Raw genomic sequence first — 26,906 nt, 5'->3', positions numbered from 1 at the left:
GTCCCTCCTCCAGATGAGTGTAAGCATCCTTGGCTGGAGGAGAGTGCAAGCATCCTGGGCTGGCTATGTGTGTATGGATACTTGATTCCTGACCTGAAACCTCACAAGATGATTCAGGGTTCTGTGATGCAATTATCATGGGAAGGTCCCAAATGATTTATTTTTAAAGAGTCTAAGTTCCTTCTTGCCAGAGGAAATCCGGAGGTTGGAGATATGCTTCAAGTTTTCTCACTTTTACATTGTTATACAGTGACAGGATGTTCTCAAAAAACAACATAAATAAGAGACAAAAGCTCTAAAGTCTCCATAAATAACTAAGAAAAATGTCAGAGCTCCTAAGACAGGGAGACAATTCATAACATAAAAACATAAAATTATACACATATGAAGAGATGGCTCAGCAGTTGAAAGCACTTGCTCTTCTTAATGAGGGCTCACGATCCTGTCCCAGAACCTATATCAGGCGGCACAAAACCACTTGTAACTCTGGGTCCAGAAGATCTGATACCCCTTTCTGGCCTCTGTGGGTACTTCTACACACAGACACACACACACACACACACACACACACACACACACACACATTCAGAGAGAGAGAGAGAGAGAGAGAGAGAGAGAGAGAGAGAGAGAGAAGTTTCTTTTCAAATTAAAGCAATAATATATTATAAATTATAGCAAAATGTTCTACTGTTTTCTAGTATATATAATATATGATATATGATATATAATATAATATATACATGTTTGGAGGTTATATATGTGCATGTGTCTGATGCATGTACTCATATCACCACTACCAAAATATTTAAAATTCAAGTCATTGAAGAATTTTCAATGTGCAGATCATGGAAAAAACAAAAAAATGATCATGGGAGGGAAGTAAGAAGTCTTAAATGAAATGTGCAATAGGTAACTGGCCAGAGGAGGGGAAAGGAGATGGAGAATGGCAGTGGGCATAAAACAAACAAAGAAACAAAGAAAATAAGCATTTCTGTTTGCTTTTCTTTGGACAAAGACACACACATACACACAAAGATGCCATGATGTTCCCCAATATGTATACATGAACATACACACATATATGACATACATTCCAAGTGAGCTGGAGAGGAGAGAAGAAAGCACACACGTAGACATCATTCAGATTCAGTCTTCTCCCACCCTTTTATTGTCTGACAGCTTCATACATTTATATAATGAGTTGTAATCATCTCAACTTCCAATTCTTCCATCTATCCCTATCCCTCTCCAATGGCTCTTTTTAATAAGTCCCCCTGCTACATTCCTGTCTTCCTTTTGTGTGTAGTACCCTGAGTTTCATTAGAGTTAGTTGCCTGAGTGTGGGTGGGAGGTGACTGAGTGGCTGTACCACTCAAGATATATCTGTGGCTATACAATTGAAGATATAAGTACCATCCTTCCCCCAGCAAGCCAACAATGAATTGTCAATAGTCCCTCTAGAAGGGGTGGGGCTTCATGGGATGACCCTCATCCATGATGCAGTATTGACAGGCCCAGTTGTGTGCAGAATGAGTGCAGGTAACCACACTGTAACATGTTTGTGAGTGTGATAAGCTTGGGTCATATCCACATGTCACTGTAATGCACACCATCCCATCCTTAGGCTCTTGCATTCTTTCTTCCCTTCTTCTGTGATTTTCCCTAAACAGGCATCAGAGCTGTCCGAGTTAGGTCTGTGGACTTTTACCAGATTCCTTCTTCATGTTTAAACACAGACATTGTCCCTATTTGCCCAGTCTGGAGGTGTTCCCAAAGACACTACACTCATGGTACAAAAACAAAGTATTCCAAACAAACCAAATGTAGATATGTTTGATGCTTTGGGTGTTCTGTGCATCCTTTGTGTTTTCTACATGAGTATGCAATCATTTGGAAATTAGGTTAAGTCTTTCCAGTGTCTTTGGAGTTGGGCCTCAGTCATATTTCAGAAGCTGCCCTTAGAAATTTGGCAAATCTTCAGACAAGTGATGGGAGTATAGTGCCCTTCATTAAGGAAATAAATAGAAACTTACTGACTGTGGAGGCCAGAGGGAGCACAGGGCTTTTATGGACCACAGCCCCCATAGCTCAGCAAGGGGACAGGTCCAGCCTTCAGTTGTGCGTGGCTGCAGAGACCTAAGAGATTGAGAGGGGATAAGAAATCATTTAAAAACCTCAAAGCTAAAATGGAGTTGCTTGGCATCTGTGGACACTAGGAACATTCTCTCAATGATGCTCATTTGTGCAGAAGGTCTCTGCTGTGGATCCTGAAGCTGCACATGGATGGGGAAGCCACCAAGCTACACTTGCCATTGCCACACTCCAGCATTTGCATGTGTTTACATGCACATAGTTACATCATGTATTTGCCATTTCATGTAATATAAAACACACTCCCATTTATTATACTGACCTCAAGATGCTGTGATTGGCCTAATGTGATTATTTTCTTACCTTTTAATATATAGAATAAAAATAAATATTGATATCAATATAATAAAATGCTTGCTTCAGAATATTGTGTTACTTTTTTTGTCCCTGTAGCAAAATATCTGAGGAAGGCAACTTCAGAAGTGGATTTATTTTGGCTCATGGTTCCAGTGGGTATAGTCCACAATGGCAGGGAAGGGGAGGCAGAGCAGCTCTTGGCAATGAGAGTGTGTGGCAAGCTCCTCCCACAACAACTGAACCAGGAGTCAGGAAATTCTAACCAGAATAAGACACAATCAGACACAGGAATAATCCTCAAGACCTTCACCCAAGTCACCCTCTGTTGCCCCAAAGAGCCCATGTCCCAAAGGTACCACAAACTTCCTAAACAGTGTCATCAGCTGAGGAGTTGGTGTTCAAACACTTGGGCCTATGAAGACTGTTTCACATTCAAACCGTAACAAATACACACTAATAAATCAAATAGTCTACTGTATTTGTATTAAGAATGCAATGACAAACACATAATAAGAATGACTTGGTAATATGGTGTGAAACTTGAGTAGGCAATAAATCCTTCACAATATCTGACAGACACTAGGATGTTTGCCTTATAAAGTTTGGTTGGTTGGTTGGTGTTTTGTTTTTCTTTAGACAGGGTCTCCTGCTGAAAGCCTGAAGCTTTCTGTGTGGCTGAGAATAATGAACTTATATGGTCCTGAATCTACCTCACAAGTGCTGGGCAAGTCCACCATGCCTGGTTTATGTAAAAATGGGCATGGAATCCAGAACCTCGTGCATGCTAGGCAATCGCTGAGTTATATTTCCAACCCTCGTGAGTTTGTGATTTTCATAAATAATTAAATAAAATATCACCCTAAGTACCAATTAACACCTGTGCCCACTGAGAGCTTTATCGTCATTTCCATTTTACTAAGCTAATGTGGATAACTCGCTATCATAATCATTAGCATAATAGCCTGGCATTTAGATAAAAGTCAATTGCAAGATTATGGGATTGTTATGGGTTCCTTTTCTGTCTTGACAAAAATAACAAAAATATGTTTTATTTAGAATGCTGCAGAGGGCACTAAATGTTATGAAGCTATTTAGATGCACCACTCTGCCTCACATTAAAATTTAACAAAATCTAAGTGAGCAGGTCTTTAAGTGTGAAGTATTAGAAATTGTGCAGCCTGAGAATGTCACAGGGTATATTCGTGAACACTTCTGCACAAGGCTCAACAGCTGCTGAGCTGACATTCTAACACTGAACAACTGGGACTGATGAGGGACGGTTCCTAGCAGGGCCAGTTCTCGATCTGCGCATTTGACAGGGCTAGGCTTCCATGCCAAAGACACACAAGAGCTCATGGCTTACTTCAGTGAATAAAAGAAAAACTGAATTGACATATGCCACTCTGGCCAGGTGTCAGTAAGAACTGGAACAAATGTTTCTATGTCTTTCACATGCCATGGTGTCTGGAGATATCTACTGATAAGGAACCTCATTCAGAGGCAACCATGGAATGCTACATCATGTCAATCATATTACACCCTCCTCCCGCTACAGGCAGAGCTGGCCAGGACAACCAGAGATCTAGGTGTTCTGCTATATGACAACCCCCCGACTCTGCCTGGTACATTAAATCTTTATTCTCTTCCTTAAATTTCCTATGATGGCTATTCTTGGTTGTCAACTTGACTACATCTAGAATTAACTAAAACCCAATTGTCTGGCATATCTGTGAGTGATTTTTCTTTCTTAATTAAATCATTTGAAATGGGAAGACTTCTAATCTATATTTGAAAGGTGGGAATATCTACCTTTAAACTGGGCCACACCTTCTGCTGGTAACCTATAAAAAGGACATGGAAGAAGGAAGTCAGCTCTCTCTTTACCTGTTAACTCTCATTCTCACTAGCAAGTGGGTGAAGTACGATACCTGAAATCCACTCTGTCAAAGCACTCAGGAAGGCAGATGTATGGCAAATATACCCAACCACTAATAATGTTAAAAAGCTGGTCAGAGGCATCCATGCACATAACATAACATATGTAAAGACCCAGAAGCAACTAGACACATATTGACACCCAGATAACCTCTTTGTTGTCATAACAAAAGTCTGTGCACCTCTCATACTCAGCCCTTATCCCAAACATCCTTCAGGGTTACATCCTGCTGATTCAACAGAAGAATGAATGGGAAATTACCATATAACTTGTGCAGCATGTAGTCTCAGAGGGTCCTGGGCACCCCCCACTGTAGTGTTCTTCCTGGTTCTTCTCCTTTAATTGGAACCACATGACAACTGTTGTTCCTGTGTGCTCACTTGATTGTCTTGGTACAGCTGGGCAAGTCATTTCAAGTCATCAGAGGCTTCCTTCTACTGGGCAAGATTAGTTTTGAGGAGATGAAAGAAGGCCTGTGTGTTCCCTAAGCCCAGGAAAATCTGTTCATGTCTCCTTTGTTAAGACACGTCAAGCAAGCTTCCTTGAAATCATTTCTCTTCCACTGAGACCCAGGATTGCTTGTCCTTGTCACATGAACTGAGAGCTGTAAATTATCCAACAAGAACAAAGAATTTGCCAGGAACCAGGGAACAAATTAGGAGGCCGAGTGCCCAATTGAGCATAATAATCCATCCTTGAATCTGGGGTTAAGTTTTTTTTTTACTCAATTGTCACAGTGATTTTGAAGAAATGGTTTCATTTCCTTGGCTTCCATCTATTGATAAATGGAACTTTGAACTAGCTCAATGACTCCAAAATTGGTCTTGATTGAAAGTTACCCAGTCACACAGAGCACTTCAAAACCAGAAATTTTCAGACACAATCTCAATAAACTGTCTCTCTATTTGGTATGGCTAATCAATCCCACCACATTATCAATACTTGCCTAGGACATCCTCATGTTACTGGCAGGTCTGGGCACTAATGCACTGAATGGTTGGTCTTTGAGCTTCCTGGGAACCATATTATAATTTTCTGTCTGCTTATTCCTTTCTAATTGGTGTCACATGGTGACATTTGCTTGTCATGATGCAGCTATACAGCCTAATACAAATCATTTCATCTGTCTCATTCTTTCTCTCATTTGTAAGGGTGAAGAGTTGAATAAGGGCAAATCCCTCCTTCAACTCATTCTGTAACACGGTGAGCATTGAGAATGGAGAACGGGGAAAGAGCTGAACATCAAAGAGGAAAGCTTGATTTCCAGGAGACCCAAGTCAGAAGCTGGCTCAGTTCCTAATTGTGCCCATTGCTTTTTCCAGATAATTGTTTCTGATCTCAATTCAAGATTGGAAAGCCACCTGGGAATAACTTACAGCCCTGGACAGAACCATTTGACAACTCTCATGGCTTAAGTTTCATTTCAACTTCTTGTACTGGAATTCCTTGAATTCTGGTTAAAAATAAAACAAGGGAGGGAAGTTGCATAATATAAGGGGCTCAAGAACTGACAGATGCAAACTACTCACAGAACTAGAATCCTACTGCCCATAGTGCCTGTCAACACTAGGATACAACTCCTGTATCTTACAAGCCTCCCAAAAGTCCTGCCGCTGGGTCATGGTAGCATCCCAAGACCTCACTTGCTCACTTCTAGGAGACATTCTGTCATTATCCAACTACAGTTGGCTCTCTTAGATAGGCTTGGGCTCTCTCTTTCAATACTTGTATATATACTTATCTTACCAGGCTATGAGTTACAGTTTGTGTGCTGATCACTCATCATACCCTATTCTTCAAAGCAAGTTTTGACATCAGATAATTTAACAATCACAGTGAGTCCCATTCCTATACAAGAATATTAAAAGCATTAAATATAAAGAAGTTACATGTCTTCTCTGACATAGATAATATAACTATCCTGATAGGAAAAAAAAAGATATTCTAAAGGGATACTCTAAAGAGTCCTGCCCTTAGCCTATCAGACTGTTAAAATATTAGATTGCTAGAAAGAGAAAATTCTCCAGGTATCTCATCCAGGCAAAGGAAAAGGCTAAGATCCTGGGCCCAGCCAGAAGGGGTATTTGTCTCCTGAAAAAATGGCTTATAGTGTGTCAAGTTACCTGTAGACAACTGGAGCTGACACAAGAATGACAGGTAGGTTCACACATCGACCTGGACTGTTCTCTCTCTGGCCTTCTAATTATATCTAAAGTTCATATTAAAATCCCAAAGGTGGGCTTGGCTAGACATCTTTCCAATGATTGAATTGCCCAGTGAGTAAATCTCCTCTTACTGCTTGTCACTATTAATTGTGCTGTTAATTGGACCACTGAGGGTGAGTGCCTGTGGTGGTTTGAACTGCTTGGCCCAGGGAGTGACAGTATTAGGAGGTGTGGCCTTGTTGGAGGAGGTATGGCTTGTTGGAGGAGGTGTATCACTCTGGGGGTGGGCTTTGAGACCCTCCTTCTAGCCATGTGGAAGACAGTCTTCTGTTTGTCTTCAGAACAAGATGTAGAGCTCTCAGCTCCTTCAGCACCCTGCCTGCCTGGATGCTACCATGCTTCCAACTTTATGATAATGGACTGAACCTTTGAACCTAAAGCTATCCCCAATTAAATGTTTTTCTTTATAAGAGTTGCCTTGGTCATGGTGTCTCTTTATAGCAATCAAAATTCTAAGGAAATGCCTCACCCTGGTTTATTAGAGGGCTGCCAAGGCCCAGGCTTTGACCCTAATTTCAGTAAGAATTTTAACCTGATTTCCTAGTAACTGAATCCAGACTTTGAGCCCTTTGGTATTCTGTTTCTCTCACAGCTGATAAAAATCACTGCTCTGAAAAATGCCCAGGGTCTTGAAAAGTGTTCAATCCAGGAGTGGCAACTACATAGGAAGTACCATTGTCTGCTGCTGTGCCCACAACAGACCTAAATGTGTCTGCCAATCACAGCATCCTATTCAGTAACTCAAGTTAAGAAGTAACTATTGTTTGTCTCTTCATTTTTCTACAGCACTTTCTGGCCATCCTTTACCAGACTCTAAGGCGCACACACACTTGAGGGCTCTCTGTCATCACTCAACTTGTCAGAATGTAATCCTTTCTATCGAAGTTAAGAAGATTACTTCAGGCATACTGGGAAAGTTATTGGCTAAATTATGACTAATCTCAAGTTGATCAACAATGAATCCTTTTTCATTTCACCAGTCCTTTCTCTTTCCCGTACCTATTAATGCTGCCTGCTTACGGCATCCTGGAAAAGACTAGTGAAGCTCTGGTGGCATTGTGTAAGACAGAAACTTGATTTCTAAGTAAAAAACATACACAAATCTGTTTCGTAAGCCAACACGCCTCTATAGAATCAGATCCACAGGACACACCTGGCATCTCCACAGACTAGAAATCAGTCTGCTATAACATCCCCAATTCCTCTCTGGCTAGAAGAATTACTAGTTATGTTTCTGTGAAAAGGTTGCAGAGATGGATCAGCAGTTGAAGGCAACTACTTAGTTATATAGAATACATATAGTGTTATATAGGATCTGAGTTCAGTTCCTGATACACACTCTAGCTCGTCTCCTTGGGCATCTGTACACATTTTTTTGCATATACATATGGAGATATAATTTAAATAAGTAAATTTGTATCTTAAACGAGCAAATAAAATCTATGTAAATTATCTGTACTTCTTATCAGAGTATAATTGACAGATGGAGAGGTACAGGTATTTTAAAGGCACCGTTCTATGCATTTCACATGCATAAGCAACTAATTTCACCGCCACTCAGGTCACAACATAATTACAAACAATCCTTCTGATACAGCTGATACAACCTCACCGTTACTATCTCTACTCAATTGGAGAGCTATGACATTAATACATCAAAATGCAGATTGTTCCAGGCTCCTTTCTATCGGTGCCTACAACATACACCGTCATTGTGACCTCTATTAGCATAGGTTAACTTCACCTTTTAACTAATAAGTGTCTTCTTCACAGCTGTCCGACATTCTTAAGACTAATTGACTCATTTTAGTGTCAGGGCAACCTTTCCAACAATGTAATCATTCGAATGAGAGGTTTTTACAATATCCACACATTTGATTTATTAATCCCTTAGCTGTGGAATTAAATGGAGACATAAATGATAATGTTGTATCAGCTCTGTCATGCATACTATTTATAACAGTAAAAAGATAATCTCATAATTCCTGTCTATGGGAAATGAATAAATTAATTGTACTGTGTTGATGTATATAGACCTTTATGGAGCATTTAAAGTTCAAGATTATTGGAGCATACTTAATGGTTTGTCAGAAGTCTTAACGTGCCAGCTGAGGATATGAGATCTCAGATCAGAAATTACACAAAAGGCAAGAGCTGTGCCAGGGAAATGGGGTAAAATGAACTGCATTGCTGTTGAAAAGTTCTGCTTGGTAAAGGTCATTGTTAAAAGGAAATTCCCCAGGTTGGAAGGAGACATTTGTTAGGCTCAGTCTAATAAAGAAAGTCAATCCAGAGTATTCTTGTGACAATCAGTAAGAAACTGACTGAGTGTATGTCAAAAATGGCAAGTGATTTACATAGATGCTCTACTAAGGAACATAAGAAAGAAAAACAACATATGATATGACTTCCTATGACTTCCAACTTCTCTACTTGGAAAGAAGTTGGAGGGACTACTTCTGTCTAATAAGAAAAAAAAAATCTTGAATCAACTGAAGACTAACAATTCTTAGATATGCTAGAGCTCTTCAGGGCAACCAGAACAGGGATGGACACAAAACCACAGCTTGCCAGGAGCAGGAGGCAACAGCCAAAACAACCTGTTAGGAGGATGAGCTTCAGCTAGCAAACTGCTGGGTCTTAAAAATGGAACTCTATAGGAGCAAATTCCCCACCAGATGAGGAAGCGAATCCCAAACCCTCACATAAACTTCGTGTCTAAGGGTTCTACCAGGTTTACAAGGTGAAATCACACAAATATTCTCTCATGGTTCCAGCAGGGACAGAGGGAAATGTCCATTTCAAAATATATTCAGAAGAAAGTCTGCCATTCTGAAGAAAAAATAGTTCTAGAAGATTCTATGCACTATGCTCAGAAAGAACAGTAATCATTAGTTTGGCTCAAATATGAATTCTGCAAGTTGCAGTAATGACTGGCCTGACAAGGTCTCCTCACACCTGAGCATTAGTGGTACCGATATTATGGAGGTAACCAACCTCTTTCTGATTGGATTTAAAATCTTCTCCAAAAGACAGAACTTATGCCTGGCACTGTTAAAAAAGGGATAAAACCCTGAGAGGAGATAAGTCATAGACCCTAGGAGAACTTGCTTCTAAGTGGACATAGAATTTAATCGGCTTCTAAAGGCTGATCCTTAGGCCCTTAGATGCACATACCTCTGAGCTCTCACTGAAGAAGCTTCTTTTTGCAGCAGATGATGTGTTGCAGGATATTTGATCACACTGCAAACCCCAAGATTGTGTTATTTACTGATAATATCTGTTTCTAGTTGTGATGTGGCTCAGCTCTGTGCACACACCTTTAATCCCTGTGGTTGGAATATAGATATGCTTTTAACACATCCCTTTAACCCCAGACTATAAAGAGAAAGTTAGTTTGTAGATATAAGCATCCATGTTTGACAATGATGTCTAACTGAAAGGCAGACAACGTGATGAATCAGAGAAAGAGCTGACTGAATGGGATCTTCCCAACTCTCACAAGGAGAGAGAGAGGAAAAGGAAGCTACTTAAGAGAACAGTGGAGAGAGAAAGAGGAGAGAAGGCAGTTTTATCAAGGCAGTTGTACAGAGATAGGTTATAAAGAGAGAACAAGCTGGACACTTACATAAACAGAACAAGCCAAAAATTAGAAGGAGCCAAAAGATTAGAACAAATTACCAGAGTTAGTTTGATGTCAAGTAGAGAAATTCAGAGGCTGAGATAGAAGCCAGATTGAATCAGTCAGCTTGGAGAGGACTTTGAGCAAGAATGGCTAAGTTGAGTCAGCCAGCCAGAGTCCAGAAAAAACCTAGTAAGGGGTGAGCTTATTCAGCAGCAAATCTCAGACACTGAAAACATTCTAGGTCTAAATTAGATTGTACAGAGGCTAGCAGCTTCCAGAACTATGCCTAGGTTAACAGACAGAGATGATAAGTCTTGGAAATGACAATTACATCAGGCAAATAAAAGTCACATTTACAATGTTGATTAACACAAATCCCACTATGGTGATTTGAATATGATTGGCCCAGGGAAGGGACATTATTTGGAGGTGTGGTCTTGTTGGAGTAGGTGTGGCCTTGTTGAAGGAAGTGTGTCACTGTGGGACTGGGTTTTAAGACCTTCTTTCTTAGCTGCCTGGAAGCCAGTCTTCTCCTGTTTGCCTTTGGAATGAGATGTAAAACTCTCAGCTCCTCCTACATCTTGCCTGGCTGTATGTTGCCAGCCCTAGTTAAATGCTGTCCTTTATAAAAGTTGTCTTGATCATAGTGTTGGTTCACAGTAGTAAAATCCTAACTAAGACACCCACAAATGGACAACATGCAGAGAAAAAGACTGTGGAGTGCTGAACCCTGAATATGACATCTACATCACATTTCCAATTCCCAAGGCTCAGAAATCATTACAGAGGAGGAGCTGGCAAATGGTAAGAGCCAAAGCCAGTGGACTACTACAGAGATACAAGGGGGAATTCGCACATACAAACTAACACTGGCAGTGACAGCACACACAAGACCAAGGTCAGTCTGCGCATCCTACCCCTAGCTGAGGATCTATTGGCAATGATAGCTGCTGGACAACGAGTCAGTTTTCTTTGAACATGCCAAACATGAGAGGCTCCCCATGTTCCAGTAGTGGCCCTACATGCATTCATTTACAGATGGCACTAAGTGGACTCCATGGGCTCAAAAAAAAGAAGAGAAAACATGAAACCTGGAAGTAAACATGATAATGGAGACAGAGGAATTTGGAAGGAAGGCATGGGGACAGACTTTATTAAAACATATTATACACATGTGTATAATATGTATATGTATTCTTAATCAATAAAAAATTTTTAAAATGCTCTGAGGTTTGTGTTCCCTACTAGTTCCAAAGGAAAGTTGCTTTCCTAGAACCTTATCTACACAGGGAATAGAAACACTCAGTCAGACAATTCAGCAAGCCCCCTAAAAGTAGAAAAACGTTAAATGTCAAGAGTATTGGTGGAGAGCAGTCAGTGACTAAGACCTAAGCATGCCTTCCCGTGTCTACAGATGCCAAAGGATTGGAAAAACTCTGCAGACTGACAAACCTCAGCTCCTATCACCCAATGCTCTGTGCCTGATTTCAACAAAACATCACAAACATAACAAAAGACAAGAAATACACAGACTAGGGATGAAAAAGCAAGCCAGGGAACCTGATGACAATGCAGCAGAAAAAAATCTGAAATCATTACATTGAGAACTTACAGTAACTATGAGCAACATGGTACAAGCTTAAAGTTGCAAAAGGTAAGAAAATGTGGTCAGAGAAAGAGAAACAGTAATAATAATAAAAAAGATGCCCCAAGGATCAAAACACCCTGACACAAAGTAATAACATCATCCTTGGACTTGCCAGCAGAATGGACAGAGCCAAGGAATGAACCAGCAAACATAGGGATGGGCCCGTAGAAATATAAAGAACTGTAGAGGAAATAAAATGGGATATTCCATGCGCATAGTGGGGATATCAAAGGAGATGGGGGAGAAGGAAAACATGTGAAACATTAGCAGTTGAGAATTTCCCACAATTAATGACAGATGCCAACCATGTGACAGGTGAGGTTTGATGCATCTTAGTTAGTCACTTGCAGATCTGGGAGGACAGTCATCAGGGCTAGATGACCTGAACAACATCACTGATCATCTGGATTTAATATGATTCTAACTGACATCTAGAGAAGGTTTTCTTCAATAAAAACTGAAAACGAACCACACATTATTTTTAACAAGTGTGCAACATTTACAAGAAGACCCGAGTTTGGTAAATGCAGAAGGATAGAAACTACATAACAAATGCTTCCCCACCATGATAGAATTAAATCAAAGGTCGACATAAGAAAGATAGAAAGTCTCCAAATACTTGGAGATTGAACATCATAGTTCTAAATAACTCATCAATCCAGGAAATGGTCTCCAAAAAAAGGTTGAAAATATCTTGTACAAAGCAGAAAACACAAAGTAGCAAAAATTTGTTAGATGAAGTGAAAGCAGTAACCACAAGGAAGTGTGTAATGCTGAGTGGAAACAGAAAATCTAAAATGAACAGTGTAAGCTTCCACCTGCAGAAAAAGGAGGAGATACTATAAATGCCACAGAGACAGAGGGAAAGAAAGAAAAACAAGAGCAGAGAATAGGGAAACAAGAGGAAAATCAATAAAACCAATGTTTACAAAGAGCCCAAAACAAATCAACAAATCTACAAGTAGGAGAGCTACAAGAAACCAAAGGTACAAGTTACTACTCTCAGAAACACAAGAAGGGCCATCACTACCACGCCTCGCCTCTGTGTCACACTGTGGACAATAAAGACATTAGGTGTGAGGAACTCTTCACCCAAATTCTGGAGTTTAGAGAAAAAGTCAATTTTCTTGAAATACTCACTACCAAAGCTCACACAAGGAAAAAAGAGATAGCCAGTTTTCACTATATCTTGTACAGAGTCAGGTAAACAATAATTCTCCAACCCATAAAGAACCAAGACCTCCAAGATGGGTGCATTAGTGAACTCTAATATTTAAGTAACAAATAATTGTCCAACAGATTGTTCAAAAACATAAAAGCAGGGAGAATATTTGTGAATTTACAACCTGGGCAGGAAGACAGCTGTTCTGGACCTACAAGGCAGGGGGAGTTAACACTGCTGCCATCTGGCTTTCTTCCTGACCTAACATAAGCTGATGACAGGTCACAATGGAAGGACATCACAATCCAGCAGAGGAAAACACCTGGCACCCAGGAACACAACCGCAGACTGCCTCAGCAAAAGTTTAAAAGACAGTACCTAACAGCATGTATAAAAGTTATATGCCAACAACGACACTCTTACAGTTAGTGATCATAGAAAGGTTGCAGAATATGAGGTTATAATGTGAGATTCAATAGTGTAATTTACTCTGTGTAGGAAAAGCTGTAGAGACAGTTGGCTGGACGTGTGCTTGCTGTTGAAGTATGAGTGACAGCGTTGAGATCTCTGGTACCCACATAAGAAGCAGGGGCATGGTGGCATGGGTCTGTAATGCAGAATTTCAGGAGGAGACTGGAGACAGGTAGCTCCCGGATCCCTCCTGGCTAGCTGAACCAGATTCAGTGAAGAAACCTTATCTCAAAATGTAAGGTGGAAAAGTGATTGAGGGTATCACAAATTCAATACTTCACAACACTTGCACAAGTGAGTATACTCCCACAGGTGTGTGTGATGTCATTGATTAATCTCTCTCTCTCTCTCTCTCTCTCTCTCTGTTCTGTCTCCCTCACACACACACACACACACACACACACACACACACTATATATATATACATATACATCATATACATGCACATATACATGTACATATACATATCTTTAATTTTTTTAAATTATGATGATAATCTATCACATCAATATCCATTCAGTGTACTGAAATAACAAACGCCTCTCAACACACCTGGAGCAGAGGGAAGCTTCTCACCCTAATAAATGTCTACCTAGACCTGTAGCTGACTCCACACTCACTGCTGGTTCTTGTAGACTGAGACTAGCAGACCAAGGATGTTCCCTCTCACCCCTGCAGTACCACATCGGTGGAAGTCCTGGCTGACTCCTTAGCCTAGACAAGAAAACAAAAAGTGTACTAGTAGGAAGAAGCTAAGTTGCATTTAAGAGCAACATGATTGTCTTTTACAGAAAATCACAAAGAATCAACAATGATACAACAACAACACTCTTACAGTTGATTTGTGATCATAGAAAGGTTGCAGAATATGAAGTTATGATGTTATGATAGCCTTCTAAGATGTCACAAATGAACAGAAAGTTAATGATACTTTATCATTTATAGTACCACTAAAAATAATGTACATAGGACTTAACCATAGGAAAAGTGGATGATACCATGAGAAAAGCCACAAATTTCTGTGAGAGGGAAAAAGTAAGCCAATGGAGAGATCTCTGTGTTCAGGTGGGAGAGTCAATCAACACTGTCAGCCTTCAAGCTCCTCCCCAGCTGACCTCTTCATTCAACACAATTTCAATCAAAATCTCATCAAGTTCTTTGATGGCTATTGACAGAGTGGTTCTAAAGTTTATACGGAGAGACAAAACAGCCAGATGAATTCATACAACACTGAAGAATAAAGCCAGAGGTCTCACGTTACCTGACTTTGAGATTTACCACAGGGCTACAGTCACCAATATGCCACAGGACTGGTGATATAATAGAAAATAAATCAATGGGACAGAAATAAATCCACACAAACTGCCTTTAGAAAAGCAGCAGAGGCAATTCAAAGGAGATTTCTCAGCAAATGGATTTGTAACAACTGGGCGAACACACAATAAGAAAATGGATCCAAACATAGATCTCAAGCTTTTCACAGAAATTAATGTGAAGTGAGTCACAGACATAAGTGTATCTACCGCTTAACATTCAGACTACACAGCGCTGTGTGCACACCGTGGGTTTTAAAAGACAGAGAACATATGAAACTGGGAGGAGAGAGTGGTGATAGGGCTGGGAGGGTGGATAATTGCAAGGTAGGGAATGGGATGTGGGCATGATCGAATGATGTACAAGTATGAAATCCTCAGTCAATAAAGAAATGACTTCTAGAAGATAAAATGGAAAACATAGGTGACTGTATTTTGTATTAACTTGATAGACACACATCAGAAGTACACACCACAAACAAAACAACTGATAGATTAGATTTCATGAAAATGAAATCTTCCACTCTATGAGAGATGCTGTTGAACAAATGTCAAGTCACAGATTGGAAGAAATTATCAGCAAGAATATTTATCTAAAAGAGGACTTGTATGCTGAGAGTTCTTAAAAGTCACCTACAAGTTCCACACAAGTTCTTTACAGAAGCAATGAGTGGTTGAAAGTGAATTTTGAAAGCAATTACATTCATAATAGTCTCAAAAAAGAGAGAATTAAGAATGAGGATGATGTTAGGACTGTAGAACGAAGTTAGCAAACATAGCTTAAAATAAAATAAAGGGGACTCGAGGGAAGGAAAATACACCCTAGGTTCATGGGTCAGAGGACAATTTTGTTAAGACGTAAATTCATCCTACTGCCATCTACAGACTCAAATCCCAGTGATATATTCACCAGAAACAGATGGCCACATCCTAAAATACACTTAAAATATCAATGAACCCTAACTAGTACCTATAATCTCAAATTCCAAGATTCTGCTAATTCACAGTAACCAAAACAGTGTGGTGTTGGCACAACAGGAAACACAGACCAGTGAAGCAGGACAGAAGTCCCAGAGATAAATTCCAGCCAAATGGTTCAAAGGTTTTTAAGAAAAATGTTAAGAGTACTCAATTGTTTTTCCTCCAAGAAATAGTTCTGGGAAAACTGGATATTCTCATGCAGAAGAATAAACTTGGGCCCTTTCCCAGCACCATATGAATACTTAACTCAAAATGTATCAAAGATGTAATTTAAGATCCGGAACAACAAAACACTTAGAAGTCAACAGAGGACAAAGCTTCAAGGTGTTGGATGAATTTCTGACTATGGCTCTCAAGTCATGGGTGACAAGAAAAACCCCACAAGTTAAACTTGTTGGTAACTAAAAAGTTTTCAGCATCAAAGGCCAGAATCAGCAAAATGAAAAGGCAATCTGGGAAAAGGGAAGAAGCGCTTGCATTACATAATGAATTTATAGCCAGAACAGAGAACATCTGCAACTCCACAGAAATTAATGACTCCAGTCAAACATGGACAAAACAATTCTCCAAGGAAAGTATACAAATACTGGTAAGTCCACAGGAAATAAGCTCATCACCAGTAAACACTACAGAAATGGAAACAAATGTCATGATGGCTGGCTACTTCCCACCTACTAAGATATCTACTAGAGAAGACTGCAGCAAGTGTCTCAATGATGTGGAGGGAATGGAACCTTGTGTGTGGCTGCTGAGACTGTCAAGTAGAACAGCTCTGTGGGAAAGGAGGGTAGTTAGCTCCTCAAAATAAGCAAATACACGAATACCATAGAATTCAGCAATACCACTTCTACATATTTACTCAAAGAAATTGAAAGCAGGTGTTGATGAGACTTGTGCCCACCCATGCAGTTGAAGTATTATTTATGACTGAAGCATGAGAAGTAGCTGAGTGTTCAGTTCGTGAATGGATACGCATGCTGTGTCGTACACTGAGTGTGGGAGCTTACAAGGCCTACAAGAAAAGGAGCAATTACGATACGGGCAACAACACAGAAGCTCCCTGAGGGCATTTTACTAAGTTAAATAACACAGTTGAAGAAAATTTAAATAAATTATATGTCATCTTACTTGCGGTAAGAAAGTTGAAATCACAGAAGGAGTAAGTAACAGTGGTCGCTATTGGAGAATAGGCAATGGCTGAGATCAGGGAGTAGGTGGGGATGGGGATGGTTTATTGAACATAGAATTTGGTTGACAAAATAGAGCCACACAGGCTGATTGCAAGTCCTTGTGAGCTGCATACTTCATGGTTAGGAATATATTTCGTGGTATACATATTTTGCCACAAGAAAGCATGACTTAATTTTCAAAAAGTAGTGAGTGAGCTATTAATATATAAATGCTGTCATAGAGGAACCTAACTTGTAATGTTGCTTAGTGAAATGAGCCAGCCTGGAAGTGCTGTAATACATGATTCCAGCGGTGAGGAAGTGTGAGTGGTGAGAGGAGACAGATGAGGGCAGCAATTGGCAACCTGGCTTTCCTTCACATCTTCCAGTGACCTCTCCTCTATGGAGTGTATTGAAGTGCCTTGGAAGCTATTAGCAAACAGACCCAAACTTCCAGAATCTTCATGAAATCATCTTCAAAGGATTTCACTTGGGAAGAACCGCCTACTGCAGGATCAATTCCACCGCAAGTTTCCCTCCATTGCAGGCCCTTCCCAATGCAGGACAGCCCCACGAAAGATCTCTTCTCTATAAGATCATCCCCTCCCAGTGCAGATCTCACCTGCTGGATACTATCACCCATTGCCGGATCCTCCGCTGCAGGATTCCCACAACTGAAGGACCACGTCCCCACCCACTGCAAGATCTTGAACTCACTACAGGATCCTCTTCACTGCAAGATTCCACACACTGCAGAATCAACTCCACTGTGGAATCCTTCCACTATATGATCTCCCTCACCACAGGATCCCACCCACTTAAAATCATATCAACTACAGAATCAGTGTGCACTCTACCCAGTACGTAAGAATCTACGACTTTGAGATTTTTCAGACAACAAGGTAAACATAATGATGCAATTCTATAAGCCCAGCTACCTCGAAAATAAAGACAGTAAGATCATAAGCCCAAGGCCAGCCTGTTCTACAAAATTACTTCAAGGCTTGTTGGGAAACTAAGTGAGCCCTATCTCAAAAGAGAAATGGAAGAAAAATGAGAGAGAGAGAGAGAGAGAGAGAGAGAGAGAGAGAGAGAGAGACAGAGAGAGAGACAGAGAGAGAGACAGAGAGAGAGACAGAGAGAGAGAGAAGGAGTGCTGGTCATGCAGTTGTAGTAGTGTGCTAATGCCTAGCATGTGGTAGTGTACATGCCTAGCTTGTGGTAATGTACATGTCTAGCATGTACAAGGCTAGACCTAACATGTATAACACAGTAACAGAAGGAAGAGAAGAATAAGCAACAGAAAGAGATGGCTGGCAAACTCTGAGGAGTGACCTTGTCATTTCTTCAGGGTTATTTGGAGACAAACTGAGTTCTGAGGAGCCTATCTGCTTTAGAATAGCAGTGGCCTATTGTAATAAAGGCCAGTGGCAGACTTAACGTTATCTCCAACTTCCTGACACCCTCCAAGAGGCAGACCCTGGCCTCTCTTTACTCCACTGTGACTTCTAGTTTCCTTTCTTTTTGCTGTAACGATGTTTTTCCATTTCAAAGAAATAAGAACTCCTATCCAGTGAGGTCACTTCTCTCATATTGCTAGCCTCAGCTGAATATCTTTCCTCCTCTGTTTCACAGTCTAAACTGGCAGTAGACAGAAACCATACAGCTTCCTTCTGGCTGAGAGGAAATCACCCCTGGGGTCCTGATGCCTACTCAGCACAGTCCTGAGGATCTTACTTCATCCTTCCTTCTGTAGGATTCTGCCAGGCTTCATGCTGCTTATAAAAGTCAGAAGGAACTTCCAGAGGAGCAGAGACACTGGCTCCTGATTCCTCCAGCTTTCATTTCGAAGCCTTTGACCTCAACATGAAGATCTCCACACTTGTAGGCCTCCTGCTCATAGCTACCACCATTAGCCCACAGGTGTTGGCTGGACCAGGTAAGGCTTCTTCTCCTTTCCCAATCTCTCAGCACATTCCAGAGCTGTGGCATGGTCTGCAGTTTTGAAGATAGAGAGACTCAGGTTATGAGAGGAATTAAAAAGAGTCATTGTGTCAGCGACATAGTGAGCCAGAACCAAACACTCAGAGCACTGAGGCCAGGCCCTGTGAAGTCTCATGACAACAGCTCTAGGACAAGATGCTGAATGCAGCTGCTATAGATAATCCCCTCTCCTTTTTTGGAGAGGTGACCCAGAAGTGGCTCTGTGGTGAGAAGGACATCTCAGCCATAGAAGAGTGACAGATATAATGGCTTGAAGAAGAATTTGGGGGTCTTGGTCCATAGTGCATTCAAGAACAGCATCCACATGTTTATACTTGAGAGGCTTCTTAAACTCTAAGCCCACAGCAGCAAGGTGGTAGACAGCAAGTTCTTAGAATGTCTTTGTCTGTGTCAGAAATTGATGAGATTTTTCCATACATAGCTAACAGCCAGGACATATTCTGTCATATTCTGTGACCAGACATACATAGCTAACAGCCAGGACATATTCTGTCATATTCTGTGACCAGACATACATAGCTAACAGCCAGGACATATTCTGTCATATTCTGTGACCAGACATACATGGCTAACAGCCAGGACATATTCTGTCATATCCTGTGACCAGACATACATAGCTAACAGCCAGGACATATTCTGTCATATTCTGTGACCAGGCTCTAGATACAGACAGAAGTTGGGAGCCATAACTCTTGGGTTATACAATCCAGCATTCTTCCTTCCCTTGTGAGAGCACCCTGAAATGTCTCCTAACTGTCTCTTTCTTTGCAAAATTATTTTCAGATGCAGTGTTCACCCCAGTCACCTGCTGTTATAATGTCGTTAAGCAGAAGATTCACATCCGGAGGCTGAAGAGCTACAGGAGAATCACAAGCAGCCAGTGTCCCCGGGAAGCTGTGATGTAAGTTGGCCATGCCCACCACTCCATACTAGTTTCCTGTCTGAGGAGCAAGTGAGAGAAGTCTGGACTCATGGTCTTAAGTCAAACAGATACAGCATCTTCCAGATCTGATCCTCTCCTCACCTAGGAAAACTAAGCCCACTGGAGAATCCATGCTTTCCCATCAGTTGGGAGAGATTGCATTCATTTAGTCAGGAGACTGGAGACATTCAGCTAGGACAGCAAGAACAGAGCTTCTTCCTGAGTCTTTCTTTAACCTTTCCCAATCTTCTCTCCTGCCTCTTCATCAGTGGAGGAGTAGAAGAGGCCTAGGACCAATAGGCCATGCTCTGAATAGAATGCTCAGAGCACCTTGTCTAACCGTGTCTTCTCCCCCACAGCTTCAGGAGCATACTGGATAAGGAGATCTGTGCTGACCCTCAGGAGAAGTGGGTTAAAGACTCCATAAACCACTTGGATCAGAAGTCTCGAACACAGCATCCTTGAACCTTCATGTCTAGGCTGAGAGTTCCAGAAAAATCTTATGCATTTCCTCCTGACATTCCCATGGGCAGTGTGACAGTTATTTATCAAGATACCTAAAGAGTGATGCTTTTAATAATTTTAAGCACAAACTCGCTTAAATAATATTTAATGATATTTAAGTTATATTTGGGCCAATTAAACTGAATTTAATTTACAAACTGTGGATTTATTTTTTTATTTTTCTATTGAATATTTTATTTACATTTCAGATGTAATCCCCTTTCCCTCCCACCCAGGAACCCCCTATCCCATCCTCCCTCCTCCTGCTTCTATGAGGATATGCCCCCACCTACCTTCCCACTCTCAGCTCCCCACCCACAATTTCCCCCACACTGGGGTGTCCAGCCTTCACTGGACCAAGGACTTCCTCACCTCCCTATGCCTGACACCATTATCCTCTCCTACAGCTGGAGCCATGGGCCCCTCCCTATGTGCTCCCAGGCTGGTGGTTTAGACACTGGGAGCTCTGGTTGGTTGGTATTGTTGCTCTCCTCATGGGACCACAAACCCTTTCAGCTCCTTCAGTTTTCTCTCTCACTCCTTCATTGGGATCCCCATGATCAGCTCAATGGTTAGCTGTGAGCATCTTCCTCTGTATATTTCAGACTCTGGCAGACCTCTAAGGAGACAGCTATATCAGGCTCCTGTCAGCATGCACTTCATGGCATCCACATCAGTGTCTACATTTGGTGAATGCACAAGGGATAGATACCCAGGTGGAGCAGTCTCTGTACAGCCCCTCCTTCAGTTTCTGTCCCATGCTTTGTCTCCATATTTTCTCCCATGAGTATTTTGTTACCCCTTCTAAGAAAACCCAAAGCACCCACACTTTGGTCTTCCTTGTTCATAAACTTCATGTGATCTGTGAGTTGTATCTTGGATATTGGAAGCTTTTGGGCTAATATCCAATTATCAGTGAGTACATAGCATGTGTGTTCTTTTGTGATTGGGTTACCTAACTCAGGATGATATTTTCCAGTTCCATCCATTTACCTAAGAATTTATCGAATTCATTGTTTTTAATAGCTGAGTAATATCCCATTGTGTAAATGTACACATTTTCTGTGTCCATTCCTCTGTTGAAGGACATCTGGGTTCTTTCCAGCTTGAACATAGTGGAGCATGTGTCCTTGTTATATGTTGGAGCATCTTCTGGGTATATGCCCAGGAATGGTATAGCTAGGTCCTCAGATAATGCTATGTCCAATTTTCTGAGGAACTGCCAGACTGATTTCCAGAGTAGTTGTACCAGCTTGCAATCCTACCAACAATGGAGGAGTGTTCCTCTTTCTCCACATCCTTGCCAGCATCTACTATCACCTGAGTTTTTGATCTTGGCCATTCTGACTGTTGTGAGGTGGAGTCTCAGGGTTGTTTTGATTTGCATTTCCCTGATTACTAAGGATATTGAACATTTCTTTAGGTGCTTCTCTGCCATTTGAGTTTCCTCAGTTGAGAATTCTTTGTTTAGCTCTGTACCCCATTTTAATAGGGTTATTTGGTTGTCTGGAGTCTAATTTCTTGAGTTCTTTGTATATATTGGATATTAGGCCTCTATCAGATGTAGGATTGGTAAAAACCTTTTCCCAATCTGTTGGTTGCCATTTTGTCCTATTTAACATTGTCCTTTGCCTTACAGAAGCTTTGCAATTTTATGAGGTCCCATTTTTCAATTCTTGATTTTAGAGCATAAGCCATTGGTGTTCTGTTCATGAACTTTTCCTCTGTGCCTAGGTATTCAAGGGTCTTCCCCACCTTCTTTTCTATTAGTTTCTGTTTATCTGGTTTTACGTGAAGGTCCTTTATCCACTTGGACTTGAACTTTGTACAAGGAGATAAGATTGGATCGATTTGCATTCTTCTATATGCTGACCTCCAATTGAACCAGCACCATTTGTTGAAAATGCTGTCCTTTTCCACTGGATGGCTTTAGGTCCTTTGTTAAAGATCAAGTGAACATAGGTGTGTGGGTTCATTTCTGGGTCTTCAATTCTATTCCATTGATCTTCCTGCCTGGCTCTGTACCAAAGCCATGCAGTTTTTATCACTATGGCTCTGTAGTACAGCTTGAGGTCAGGGATGGTGATTCCTTCAGAAGTTCTTTTATTATTGAGAATAGTACTAGCTATCCTGAGTTTTTTGTTATTCCAAATCAATTTGCAAATTGCTCTTTCTATCTCTATGAAGAATTGATTTGAAATTTTGATGGAAATTGCATTGAATCTGTAGATTGCTTTTGGCAAGTTGGCCATTTTTACTATATTAACCCTGCCAATCCACAAGCATGGGAGATCTTTCCATCTTCTGAGATCTTCTTCAATTTCTTTCTTCAGAGACTTGAAGTTCTTGTCATACAGATCTTGCATTTGCTTGATTATATTCATACAAGATATTTTGTATTATTTGTGACTATTGTGAAGGGTGTCATTTCTCTAATTTCTTTCTAAGCCTGTTTATCCTTCAAGTAGAGGAAGGTTACTGATTTGTTTGAGTTGATTTTATATCCAGCCACTTTGCTAAAGTTGTTTATCAGGATTAGGAGTTCTCTGGTGGAAGACAAACTGTGTATTTATTTTTTATAAAAACTCCTTTAAATTCCTGGCAAAATGTCTGAGTTCTCACTCGCACCTGCCCGTGGGTTAGTAAGATCCATCCATGGTGTATTAGTATGATACCAGCTTTTGTATTCTTAGAGAATCAGTGTTTCTTCTTGTGGAGTATGTACCTCCTACTGCTGTGTTCAGTGTTATTATATGGCTATGGTGTTTTCAAAGAAAAATACATGTGTATTCTCTAGAGTATATTACTCTAATTTTGGGTCATGTTAAGCTGGAAGGGAAAAGCCAGCAGCAATGGGTAACAGTGTGAAGGACCATCTTGCTGGAATGTCTTTTGGCTGGGTGGGACCTGCTGAGGTTCAGAGAGAATGTGGCAGGACATGACAGGCCCTGCTATCCCTCTGGCTCCAGTCATTCCACTACCTGCCCATAGTCATGAGCTTCTCCGGGTCCATTTCTTTTCTCATTTCCATCTTTCTTTTCCAGAGTCCCTTTAATGGCCTCTCACAATGGTCTAGAGGCTTTTCTCTCTAACCCCAGGGTTTTCCCATGAAATGACTTCTGAAGCCCAGAATAGTAACATGTTAGGGGTGAAACCAGACTAACAAAAAACACTAGAAATCTATGTGCTGAACCTATTTGGGATTTTTATGAGGATGGCTCTCTAACACGTCTTCTATGGAAGACATAGGCTGTGGATGCTCAATGCTCTTTTAAGATGTCCAGCAACATGGGAAGGTACTGAGTCAGAGAAAAGAATCTAGCCAGCTGCATGCCCCAAATCTGGAGGAACTGTCTGTAGGCATTAGAAATAAAAGGTTGCAGCCTTGTTGTAGGGACTCCAAACTTCAGGATAGAAAAGCAGCAAGAACACAATAAATGGACTCAAACTGTAAGGGTAGGAACACACTGAGAGGTAGTAACAGAAAGAGTTGCTAAGTCTGAGCACAGGATAGCATGAGGAAGAGAGAGCCTAGGAGCAACCACTGCAGTGGTACAAGAAGACCTCAGCAATCTAAGCTGTGTGCTAGCAAGGGTGAAGTCATAAACAAAAAGCTAGACAGAGTAACGCTGTGTGGAATGTTGTAGAGGGGACACAAAGGACACTGGACTATGAACTATGGCTCCTCAGAGACTCACATAGAAATTTAAGGAGCTGGCAGTTCTTCAATGTAGAACTAATTTACTTGTATTATGGTCTGAATGCCTGTGCTCCTTCAAGATTCATATTGGATCTTGTCCTTTTGTGCTGTGTACGTATTGTATGATGAAAGCAAGGTGACTTGCTTTACAAGTCTAGATAGAAGGCTCAAACAACCCAGCATGGCCACTAGTGAGGCAACCTAGCTGCATCACAGCCCAGCGGAAAATCAGAAAAGATGCTGTATACCAAAGGGAGTGTCAGGACCAACCTTGCTTATACACTGAAAGCCTAAATCAGCTGTAGGCCTTAGTCAGCCATTCATGCCTGCTAACACAAGGTCTTGGTCTCTGTGGGAAAACACTGACCCTAGAACAGATAGCTATAGACCTTGTAGGCAAACATCCTTAGTGAAAATTTACCAGCCTGAATAAGAACAAGTAGTCATAGACCTTGTGGATAAATAGCCCTGGTGAAAAGTGCCAACTTAAATAAATACAAATGAATCATAGACAAGAGTCATAAGTGACCTGTTCCCTGATTCTTCATCCAGTTGATACCCTGTTCTGGAAGATATCTGTACTCCCCCTGAGAACACCTACGCTCCTACGTCATTCCCTTCCCCACATCCTGCCTTTATGTGTATATAACCCCTCTGTGAAAAAGTTAAAATCGGTGGTTTGATCAGACTATAGACAAACTGCCCGTTCTTTGTGTTTCCTGTCCTCCAGTTCTCTCTTCCAAGTCTTCTGATCCCAGCTCAGTGCCCCGTGGGACTGGGGCAAGGGAGTAGGCACACCGAATGACCATGATCATTCATCGCTATACCTTCAAACCACTCCCAGCACTGATCTATTCATAAGGGTGAGGCTCCCAACACCAAAGTTTGCATGAACTCAGCCCTAGTACATAAAAGCCCTCCACCATCGCACCATCATCAACCATGCTAGAGACCATGCTTCCAGCATGTATCCATTGAGGAACAGTCACATACAAACCATATCATGCACAGTGATGGGACTTAGAGGCAGGACTCAGTCAAGAGGTGTCTGTTTTCATAAGTGATATTAATGTTAATAACATAGCTTGAGGGTATTGTTTTGCCCTCTAGCTGTGACAGAACATACAGATGGTGTACAGATCAAGCCCTGGCCAGACATCAAGTCTACCGGTACCTTGATCTTCACCATATCCAAATCCAGAATTTGAGTAACTAATCTCTCTTTTTTAAAATTATTATGTCTAAGGTATTATGTTTTTGTAATAGGAATAGACTGGTATAATTGTTATGTTGTGGTATTAAATGTTCCTCCTAAGCTCATGTGCTTGAACATTTGATCCCCAGCCAGTGGCATATTTGAGGGAGATGGTGCAACCATTATGGACAACAGAAAAATCTTTGGAGAGTGACATGGAACAGGTACTTGAAGGTTATAGTCCACCTTGCTTCCTGTCTGCTACTGAAATATATCCAATCATAAGCTCCTTAGTAAACAGGCCAAATTGTTCACATAAAATCCAAATGCTATGACAGACTGTACTCTGTGGAACTGTGAGCCAAAATCAACCCAAGGGAGGCCTTAAGTTGCTTCCTGTCATGTTCATAGGGAGGTTTCAGAATGGGCAGGAGAGACAGATCAGTTGGCAAAGTACTTGGGCCATCAAGAGGATCTGAGTTCAGATTCCCCCAGCTCCTACATAAAAAACAAAATATGGTAGCACCAATCTTCAACTCCAGAGGCAAGAAGAGTAACTAATTGAGGTAATCTTTGTCACCCAGTAAGTCCCAAGGCCAATTTGTAAGAGCTCATGAGCAGGCACTTAAAGGTAAAGACTCCTCTTCCTGGCAGTCTCTTTTTTTCCCACTTATGCATTCATCCATGATGTATAAGTTTGTATATGTCTGTGCAACATAAACCTAAATCAGCCAAAAGAGTAAGAGAAAAATGAGAGTAGGGCATAAGTAAATAATAGAGAAAACCAACAAGACTAACGGTGGATCTTTGAAAATAAAAATAAAAGCAATAAACCTTCATCTAGAACAAGCACATGCAAAGGGCAAAGGCATAAATTACTGTCAGAAATGCAAGAAGAGCATCTTTACTATTGCCTTAAGTAAGAACAAAAGATTATCAAGAACTCTTGGTCCAAAACCTGAAAGCATAGGGAAATCTATTCAACTTCTTGAAATATGCATTCTGCCAAAACTCACATGGCGAAGTAGAAATAATCAAGATGTGTCTTTATCTATTACATAAGTTGGATAAATAGTTACCCAACCCTGAAAGTACAAGGATCTCCCAAATTATACCAATGAATTCTACTGAACACTGAAGCTACAAATGACACCCATGTTCAACAACTTGTTCTAAAACACAAAAGTAGAGTGAACACTTGCAAATGCACTTCAAGATATACATAGACAGAAAGAGACATGTTGTGCTTTGCTGAGATTAAAAGTAAGAAGAGGCAATATTATCATCTGCTTGCTCTTTGCAACCTAGCAGAAGCAAGATAATATATCAAGAAAGAGAAAAGCATGATCTATGTGAATCCTGGCCTTCCTTGGCTACCTAGTCCAGCTGAAAAAGGTTATCTCCAGCCTCATGGAAGGCAATCTGTCACAAAGAATGAAAGAGAAAGTGATTGAGGAAGACATGCCAATGTCAGCCTCTAACCACAGACAAATGAACAGGTGAGCATATCCACTCATACACTAGCAAGCACCAGTGTAACACAGAGGAGAGAGAGAGAGAGAGAGAGAGAGAGAGAGAGAGAGAGAGAGAGAGAGAGAGAGAG

The 26,906-nt window shown here is 40.9% G+C and overlaps 1 protein-coding gene across 1 annotated transcript; it reads left to right on the top strand.

Annotated features, from left to right (window-relative positions):
• Positions 1-18,795: 18,795 nt before the first annotated feature.
• Positions 18,796-20,561, top strand: LOC114613938 (C-C motif chemokine 12). Its single transcript, XM_028759389.1, has 3 exons — positions 18,796-18,917; positions 19,766-19,883; positions 20,264-20,561. The coding sequence occupies exons 1-3, from the start codon at positions 18,845-18,847 to the stop codon at positions 20,367-20,369; spliced, it is 297 nt and encodes a 98-aa protein (XP_028615222.1). The 5' UTR covers positions 18,796-18,844; the 3' UTR covers positions 20,370-20,561.
• The last annotated feature ends 6,345 nt before the right edge of the window (positions 20,562-26,906 follow it).

Source organism: Grammomys surdaster, unplaced genomic scaffold (genome assembly GCF_004785775.1).
Source record: "Grammomys surdaster isolate TR1022 unplaced genomic scaffold, NIH_TR_1.0 126278, whole genome shotgun sequence".
NCBI classification, from domain to species: Eukaryota; Metazoa; Chordata; class Mammalia; order Rodentia; family Muridae; genus Grammomys; species Grammomys surdaster.
The sequence above is the reverse complement of the archived record's forward strand: the minus strand, read 5'-3'. Positions and strand labels throughout refer to the sequence as shown.